Raw genomic sequence first — 9,884 nt, 5'->3', positions numbered from 1 at the left:
CTTTTAAGGATAGAAAGAAGTCCCATTTCTGTAAACCTTCGCAAAATTAACATCAATGACACAAAAACGGTCATATTTTTGACTACCTTTAAAGTTAAATGTTTTAATGCAGATAGCAACATAATTGTCCCACAAGCCCATAAAGGTATGCCTTATCGAAATCCGAATCCGTTTAACCAAGGTATGGGCTTTTAAAGATCGAAAGAAGGACCATTTCTGTAAACCTTCGCAAAATTAAAATAATGACATAAAAACTGTCATATTTTTTACTACCTTTAAAGTTATATATTTTAATGCAGATAAAAACATAAGCATTCCACAAGCCCATGAAGGTATGCCATATCGAAATCCGAGTCCTTTTGACCAAGTTATGGGCTTTTAAAGATGGAAAGAAGGCCCCTTTCTGTAAGCCTTCGCAAAATTCAAACCAATGACATAAAAACGGTCATATTTTTGACTACCTTTAAATTTAAATGTTTTAATGCGGATAACAGTATAATGATTCCACAAGCTTGTAAAGGTATGCCATATCAAAATTCAAGTCCTTTTGATCAAGTAATTGGCTTTGAAGGATAGAAAGAAGGCCCATTTTTGTAAACCTTCGCAAACTTAAAATCAATGACATAAAAACGGTCATATTTTTGACTACCTTTAAAGTTAAAGGTTTTAATGCGGATAACAGTATAATGATTCTACAAGCTTGTAAAGGTATGCCATATCGAAATTCGAGTCCTTTTGATCAAGTTATTGACTTTTAAGGATAGAAAGAAGGCCCATTTCTGTAAGCCTTCGCAAAATTAAAACCAATGACATAAAAACGGTCATATTTTTGACTACCTTTAAATTTAAATGTTTAAGTGCGGATAACAGTATAATAATTTCACAAGCTTGTAAAGGTATGCCATATCGAAATTCGAGTCCTTTTGATCAAGTTATTGGCTTTTAAGGATAGAAAGAAGTCCCATTTCTGTAAACCTTCGCAAAATTAACATCAATGACATAAAAACGGTCATATTTTTGACTACCTTTAAAGTTAAATGTTTTAATGCAGATAGCAACATAATTGTCCCACAAGCCCATAAAGGTATGCCTTATCGAAATCCGAATCCGTTTGACCAAGGCTTTTAAAGATCGAAAGAAGGACCATTTCTGTAAACCTTCGCAAAATTAAAATAATGACATAAAAACTGTCATATTTATACCCGTTACTCGTAGAGTAAAAGGGTATACTAGATTCGTCGGAAAGTATGTAACAGGCAGAAGGAAGCGTTTCCGACCCCACAAAGTATATATATTCTTGATCAGGATCACTAGCCGAGTCGATCTAGCCATGTCCGTCTGTCCGTCTGTCCGTCTGTCCGTCTGTCTGTCCGTCCGGATGAACGCTGAGATCTCGGAAACTATGGGAGCTAGGCTATTGAGATTTGGCGTGCAGATTCCTGAGCTTCTTACGCAGCGCAAGTTTGTTTCGGCACAGTGCCACGCCCACTCTAACGCCCACAAATAAAACGCCCAATAGAATAAAAATTTTAACTGAAATTTATTGTTCTCATCAATACCTATCGATTGACCCAAAAAAAAGTTTGCCACGCCCACTTTAACGCCCACAAACCGCGAAAACCTGTGACGCCCACAATTTTCATGCTAGATAAAAAATTTTAACTGAAATGTATTGGTCTCGTCGATACCTATCGATTGATCCAAAAAAAAATTTGCCACGCCCACTCTAACGCCCATAACGCTTAAATCTGTATACCGCCGGTAGGTGGCGCATTTTAATCTCGCTTTGCTGCTTGCATATCTCCATATAGCTGAGTAACGGGTATCTGATAGTCGAGGTACTCGACTATAGCGTTCTTCCTTGTTTTTACTACCTTTTAAGTTATACATTTTAATGCAGATAGCAACATAATCATTTCACAAGCCCATGAAGGTATGCCATATCGAAATCCGAGTCCTTTTGACCAAGTAATGGGCTTTTAAAGATGGAAAGAAGGCCCATTTCTGTAAGCCTTTGCTAAATTAAAATCAATGACATAAAAACGGTCATAGTTTTACTACCTTTAAGGTTAAATGTTTTAATGCAGATAACAACATAAGCATTCCACAAGCCCATAAAGGTATGCCATATCGAAATCCGAGTCCTTTTGACCAAGTAATGGGCTTTTAAAGGTGGAAAGAAGGCCCATTTCTGTAAGCCTTCTCAAAATTAAAACCAATGACATAAAAACGGTCATATTTTTGACTACCTTTAAATTTAAATGTTTAAATGCGGATAACAGTATAATGATTCTACAAGCTTGTAAAGGTATGCCATATCGAAATTCGAGTCCTTTTGATCAAGTTATTGGCTTTTAAGGATAGAAAGAAGTCCCATTTCTGTAAACCTTCGCAAAATTAACATCAATGACACAAAAACGGTCATATTTTTGACTACCTTTAAAGTTAAATGTTTTAATGCGTGTTCGGAGCAGATCGCCAGCGCCTAGTCATGCGCGCATAGGTGTACGACGGCACCTGCATCGCTCTCTGCTTATCTTTCGCCTTCTTTCTTATACCCATAAAGCTGTCGCTTATCTATTCAGCAACTACTTTGTAAGCCTGCATATGTCTATATGAAGATCTTGGAGCCAAGCTTTTTACACATTCACAGTCCGTCTGCCGCTCCGAATAAAAGCTATACATTTTAATATAACCTAGTCGTGCGTTATTAATTATAAATATAAGGGTGGCATATTTGTTGTCTTCCCCATAAACATTTGGTGACCCCGACGTGATAGCAGTTTTAATCGGAGTCTGCAACTCGGTTTCGCGATTGTTTAATATAGTTTAAACAAACGCTTTGTTTCGCTGTCTTTATCGTGCATTCGGTCACAAACAGACAAACATACATACATATGTGCATATAAAAGTGCACAGCCGGCCGTTTGATTTTTTGTACATTTTGCGCTGTGAAAAAGCACCAAATTTGTGTTGTGCAAATAATTCTTAACAAAGGGAATCGCATTTAATCTTTGTTAATAGCGCATATTACATATATACATGTACATATAGCCACACATACATTCGTTTGCCAGTTACATAATCCGCTGTTGCTAGGCGGGCAATTTATCGGCAAGAACAACAACAACAAAGTTAAAGGTTCCGTTGCATCTCGGCGACGCTTGTTAACCTTCACGTTTTCGCGGTAAAGGGTATACGGTGTTTTGTGCCTCTAACGCGGTCGGACATTTTACTTTACTTCATTTTCATTTCATTTTTTTTTCTTTCTCGTAATTGAAAAATGTCTGATACGGAAAACTCGGTTCGGGCTCAAAATGAATCCACAAGTGACGTCGACTACTACCGAGTCAAAGCCCAATCTATTTTGCGGCAAATGAGCTCGATGAAATGCTATTTAAAAGCTGATGCGGTTAATCAGTTTGACGAATCTGATTTGCTGGCGCGAATGGAATGGATCAATTCCTTAAACCAGGCATTTGATTCTGCGCAGACATCGTTGGAAAGACTGGACTTTGCAGAGATCTCGAGCGACCATCGGATTGAATTTGCTGAAGTCTTCATGGATGTGAAGGCGAAACTAAGCCGAGGCTTGGCGGCTCATCGCAAGTCACAATTGCCGGCTTCAACCGCTGCAAATTCAACATCTATTGACATCACTAATAATGCGGATCTTTCTTTTCGATCTAGAAAGCCTCGGTTGCCAAATTTGGAAATTGCTCGTTTTCATGGATCCTACTCTGAGTGGCCGGATTTTTTTGCGACTTTCACTACGGTCATCGGAAATGATGATGAGCTAAGCGACATTGAAAAATTACAATATTTGCGTTCGAGTTTGGGCGGCGTGGCTCTGGAAACCATACGATCGCTCGAGCCCTCGAATGCTAATTTTAAAAAGGCTATGAATTTGCTGGTTAATCGATTTGATAATAAAGTTTTACACTTTCAGGCACATGTTCAGGCAATATTCGGTTTAAAGGGTGTCGAGAAGGGATCTTCGAAGGGTCTTCGGGAGCTGAGCGATTGCATGAATTCGCATCTGCGAGCAATTCGAACCCTGGCCAATACGCAACAAATTTTGGATGGACTTTTAATTCACATCGTCACTCGGAAACTGGATCAGAGGACGCGGGAAAAATGGGAAGAGGATTTGTCAATCACTGAGCTGTCTACCTGGGATGCTATGGAGTCGTTTTTGGAAAAGAGGTGCAGGATGATGGAAAACTTGGATCAAGCCTTGGTAACTCAAACACCAGGCCAACAGGTGGGAAAAAACTTGCACAAATATAACCAAAATACACTTATTGCATCTGCTACTAACTCAAATCATTTGACATGCTTATTTTGCGATGCACGGGATCATTATTTGCCAAAGTGTCCTCGATTTTTAAATTTGAGTCCGAATCTTCGATATAGAGAAGCAAAGAAGTTGCACCTTTGCCTCAACTGTTTGCGCAAGGGGCATAGTTTGCAGCAATGCAAGTCGACTCACTGCAAGTATTGTCGCATGAAGCATCATTCATTATTACACATGAACCATGACCCATCCGCAACATCAACCTCATTTTCATCTTCATCATGCGATCCATCCTCGAGCTCTCAGCCATTACCATCTACTTCATCAGCATTAGTATCATGTTCGCATACATCATCGCATCCTGATCATCATTTACCAAGCCCCCCACCCAAAGCCTTAAATGTTTTGCCGATCGACTACGTGTTGCTTCCAACTGCTATTATCTACGTCAGAAATAGAATTGGGGCATTTATGCCTTGCCGAGCAATTTTAGATTCGGCCTCCCAGCTAAACTTCATAACCTCTCGCTTAGCCAGCCAACTAAACTTGAATCACAGAAGATCGCAAACGTCGATTTCTGGGATAGGAGAATCTTCCATGATCTCTGATAAGACTGTCGATATTCTTGTGCAATCACGGGATGCAAGCTATCGAGCGGCATTCACAGCGGTTGTGACTCACAGTATTACTGATTATCAACCCCATTTCAATATAAATGCAACATCGTGGAGGATACCGCAAAACATTTCACTCGCTGACCCTAATTTCAATCAATCACAACGAATTGACCTTTTACTCGGCGCTGGGTTGTTTTTCGAAATAATTTCTATGGGACAAATTCATTTGGATAGGGCTTTGCCAACTCTTCAGAACACCAAGCTTGGTTGGATAGTCTCTGGAGGGTTATCATCGAACATGCCAACTCATAAGTCGGTTTTACAAGCCAGCATCAAGGACCCAGCTGATTATTCCGATGACACACTTTCCGCCATTGTAAAGCGATTTTGGGAAATTGAGGACTTCACTTCGTCTAAGCCATCTTTATTGCCGGAAGACTTGCGATGTGAGCAACTTTTTACTGAAAATTGCATTCGACTTGGAAACGGCCAATACTCTGTTCGTCTCTTGACCACTTCCGGATTCGAATCTTTAGGTGATTCTTATTGCTTGGCTCGTCGTCGTTTCAAGAGTTTGGAAGCTAAATTAGATAGAAACCCAGCCCTGAAAGCTCAGTATTCAGCATTTTTGAGGGAGTATATCGACCTAGGTCACATGTCTCTTGTAACTAAGGAACCGCCAGAAACACAATTCTTTTTGCCCCATCATTGCGTACATAAGCAGGAAAGCACGAGTACGAAGCTTCGTGTCGTTTTTGATGGATCTGCTAAAACAACTTCTGGTAGCTCTCTGAACGACTTACTTCTGGCAGGACCAACAATTCAACAAAAAATCTTCAATATACTGCTTCGCTTTCGATTTTTTAAAGTTGCCCTTTGTGGAGATATCTGCAAGATGTACCGTTGCGTGCGTGTTTCGTACCCGGATGATTTCTTGCAGTGCATCGTTTGGAGAGAGAGCTCCAGGAAAGAATTAAGTGTTTTTAAATTGAACACGGTGACTTACGGAACCAAGCCAGCTGCCTTCTTGGCTATAAGGGCCATGCATCAACTCTCTTACGATGAGGAGGAATCATTTCCTATTGGAGCAAAAATTGTTCGTAGAGATTTCTATGTGGATGATTTAATATCTGGTGGGGACTCAGTTGAGGAGGTGAGAGAAATTCGTCGTCAGGTGAAGGAATTACTGTCGCGAGGCCACTTTCCAATTCGCAAATGGTGTTCGAATGAGTCAGCAGCCCTGAAGGGAGAGTCTGAATGCGACAAGGAGCAGTTAATCAAATTTCACGATGGATCGGATGTCGCCAAGGCATTGGGACTAGTCTGGGATCCATCTTCTGATCAGCTCCTATTTCATTTTTCTCAACTGCCAATCAATCAACGACCCACTAAGCGGGTTGCATTGTCGACGATTGCCAAATTCTATGATCCACTCGGTTTAATAACTCCTATTATCACAAAATCTAAGATTTTTCTGCAATCTCTATGGAGTGCGAACGTGGATTGGGATGATGCACTGCCAGAGCCCATTCTTTCGTCATGGGGGGAGTTGACCTCACAGTTATCGGTCGTACAGAACTTAAAATTCCCACGATTCGTACTGCAACCAAGGGCTTCCGTTGAGTTGCATGGATTCTGCGATGCTAGCATGTCAGCTTATGGAGCGTGTCTATACTTGCGATCGGAGACCAATGGAGAATCGAAAGTCCATCTGCTCTGTGCCAAGTCAAGGGTAGCTCCATTGAAGGCCTTAACAATTCCAAGATTAGAACTTTCCGCAGCGCTTTTATTGGCTGAGCTAATCGTAAACGCCAAGGAAGCCATAGATTTCGATTGCACCTTTCATTGCTGGTCGGACTCGTCCATTGTGTTGGCGTGGATTCGGCAACCTCCGAGGGAGTTTAACGTTTTCGTATCAAACAGAATCGCGAAAATTCAGGAGATGACGAAAGACATGTCTTGGCATCACGTTCCTACAAACTTGAACCCGGCAGACGTCGTATCGCGAGGATGTACCCCAAGAGAATTGTTGGAACATTCCCTTTGGGCTAACGGGCCTCCATTCCTTCTGCAAAGCTCGTCAAATTGGCCGTCCCTGCTAGACTCAGTAAAGGATCTTCCAGAGCGCCGTTCTGTGGCTTTAATTGGGGCCGTTTGCATAGACAGTTCATCAAACTGCAAATTCCTCAACTCTTTCGATAAGTTGCAGCGCGTATTTGCATACATTTATCGATTCATTTCAAATTGCAGAGCCAAATCTGCGCCGTTAAAAGGTCGACTTTCGGTGGAGGAGATCAACTCTGGAACTGTACTTCTTCTGAGGAGCATCCAACAGGTTAACTTGGCGAAGGAGTATGGAGCTCTTAGCCAGGGCAAGCCGTTTCCACAGAAAAGCAAGCTGGTTTCGCTTAGACCTATACTCGGCTCCGATGGGTTACTTCGCGTGGGTGGAAGGCTTCAGAACGCAAACTTGGACTACGACACGAGGCATCCGATACTGTTGCCCAAGGATCATCCAGTCACCAAGGCGATCATCGTTTATTATCATGAGAAATATTTGCATGGAGGATCGCAGGCGCTGCTTGCCGCATTACGGCAAAGGTACTGGCCGATTGGAGGCCGCAAGTTCGTCGCCAGCGTTATCAACAAATGCGTCCGATGTTTCCGAATGAAGCCTGTTACTTGGGAGCACGTCATGGGTAGCCTTCCAGCAAATAGAGTGCAGCCTAATCCAGCTTTTCATACCACAGGAGTGGACTATTGTGGGCCATTCTATCATAAAGCAGAGGCCAGAAATAAGGCACCCCACAAGTGCTATATCGCCGTCTTTGTCTGTTTTTCCACGAAGGCTGCTCATTTGGAAGTGGTCCAGGATCTCACGACGGATTCTTTCATCGCAGCGCTGAGGAGATTCATCAGCCTTAGAGGCAGTCCGCGTACCATTTGGAGCGACAATGCTACAAACTTTGTCGGTGCAAAGAGAGAGCTTGCCGAGCTGAAAGAGCTCTTTTTGAGCGAGCAACACACAGCATCGATATCTTCCGTCTGTTTAGCTGATGGGATCGATTGGAAGTTCATCCCTCCGCGTGCCCCGCACTTCGGTGGTTTATGGGAGGCCGCTGTGAAGTCAGCTAAATTTCACTTCAACAGAGTCGTCGGTGCATCCATCTTAGCCATCGATGAATTAAGAACTCTTGCATATGAGATTTCTGCCATCCTTAACTCCCGTCCACTCTGTCCAATTTCAGAAAATGCTGAAAGCCTTGAGGTGCTAACACCGGCGCATTTCCTGAAGGGTTCCAGCTACACTAAGTTTCCTGAGCCTGGCATTACTCATCTCCGCGAAGACCGCCTCAGCAGATGGCAGCGGGTTACCCAGATGCAGCAACATTTCTGGAAAAGGTGGAGCAGCGAGTATTTGTCCCTACTTCAAGAGAGGAGCAAGTGGCGCGTCGAAACGTCTAACATCAAGGTTGGACGCATAGTTTTGCTTAAGGAGGACAACGTTCCACCCTTGAGATGGCAGCTTGGGTGCATCCAAGAAGAAAGACAGCGTTACTTGGGAGCACGTCATGGGTAGCCTTCCAGCAAATAGAGTGCAGCCTAATCCAGCTTTTCATACCACAGGAGTGGACTATTGTGGGCCATTCTATCATAAAGCAGAGGCCAGAAATAAGGCACCCCACAAGTGCTATATCGCCGTCTTTGTCTGTTTTTCCACGAAGGCTGCTCATTTGGAAGTGGTCCAGGATCTCACGACGGATTCTTTCATCGCAGCGCTGAGGAGATTCATCAGCCTTAGAGGCAGTCCGCGTACCATTTGGAGCGACAATGCTACAAACTTTGTCGGTGCAAAGAGAGAGCTTGCCGAGCTGAAAGAGCTCTTTTTGAGCGAGCAACACACAGCATCGATATCTTCCGTCTGTTTAGCTGATGGGATCGATTGGAAGTTCATCCCTCCGCGTGCCCCGCACTTCGGTGGTTTATGGGAGGCCGCTGTGAAGTCAGCTAAATTTCACTTCTACAGAGTCGTCGGTGCATCCATCTTAGCCATCGATGAATTAAGAACTCTTGCATATGAGATTTCTGCCATCCTTAACTCCCGTCCACTCTGTCCAATTTCAGAAAATGCTGAAAGCCTTGAGGTGCTAACACCGGCGCATTTCCTGAAGGGTTCCAGCTACACTAAGTTTCCTGAGCCTGGCATTACTCATCTCCGCGAAGACCGCCTCAGCAGATGGCAGCGGGTTACCCAGATGCAGCAACATTTCTGGAAAAGGTGGAGCAGCGAGTATTTGTCCCTACTTCAAGAGAGGAGCAAGTGGCGCGTCGAAACGTCTAACATCAAGGTTGGACGCATAGTTTTGCTTAAGGAGGACAACGTTCCACCCTTGAGATGGCAGCTTGGGTGCATCCAAGAAGTCATACCCGGCGGGGACGGAGTCATCAGAGTAGCTATGGTCCGTACAGCCGTCGCCAAGCTAGCCGTTCTGCCCATCGATTCCGAGATAGTTGGAACCTTACCTCTTCCAACGGGGGGAGTATGTTCGGAGCAGATCGCCAGCGCCTAGTCATGCGCGCATAGGTGTACGACGGCACCTGCATCGCTCTCTGCTTATCTTTCGCCTTCTTTCTTATACCCATAAAGCTGTCGCTTATCTATTCAGCAACTACTTTGTAAGCCTGCATATGTCTATATGAAGATCTTGGAGCCAAGCTTTTTACACATTCACAGTCCGTCTGCCGCTCCGAATAAAAGCTATACATTTTAATATAACCTAGTCGTGCGTTATTAATTATAAATATAAGGGTGGCATATTTGTTGTCTTCCCCATAAACAATGCGGATAACAGTATAATGATTCCACAAGCTTGTAAAGGTATGCCATATCGAAATTCGAGTCCTTTTGATCAAGTTATTGACTTTTAAGGATAGAAAGAAGGCCCATTTCTGTAAGCCTTCGCAAAATT

The 9,884-nt window shown here is 43.2% G+C and overlaps 1 protein-coding gene across 1 annotated transcript; it reads left to right on the top strand.

The window, feature by feature from the left end:
- Positions 1-2,485: 2,485 nt before the first annotated feature.
- LOC139352957 (uncharacterized) lies at positions 2,486-8,452 on the top strand. Its single transcript, XM_070995857.1, has 2 exons — positions 2,486-4,264; positions 8,163-8,452. The coding sequence occupies exons 1-2, from the start codon at positions 3,284-3,286 to the stop codon at positions 8,187-8,189; spliced, it is 1,008 nt and encodes a 335-aa protein (XP_070851958.1). The 5' UTR covers positions 2,486-3,283; the 3' UTR covers positions 8,190-8,452.
- The last annotated feature ends 1,432 nt before the right edge of the window (positions 8,453-9,884 follow it).

Source organism: Drosophila suzukii, chromosome 3, assembly GCF_043229965.1.
Source record: "Drosophila suzukii chromosome 3, CBGP_Dsuzu_IsoJpt1.0, whole genome shotgun sequence".
NCBI classification, from domain to species: domain Eukaryota; kingdom Metazoa; phylum Arthropoda; class Insecta; order Diptera; family Drosophilidae; genus Drosophila; species Drosophila suzukii.
The sequence above is the reverse complement of the archived record's forward strand: the minus strand, read 5'-3'. Positions and strand labels throughout refer to the sequence as shown.

Coding starts and splice junctions, on each gene's coding strand:
- LOC139352957 (XM_070995857.1), top strand. CDS start 3,284: ATGTCTGATACGGAAAACTCGGTTCGGGCTCAAAATGAATCCACAAGT. Junction 4,265..8,162: donor CTCAAACACCAGGCCAACAG/GTGGGAAAAAAC, acceptor GTCCAATTTCAG/AAAATGCTGAAAGCCTTGAG.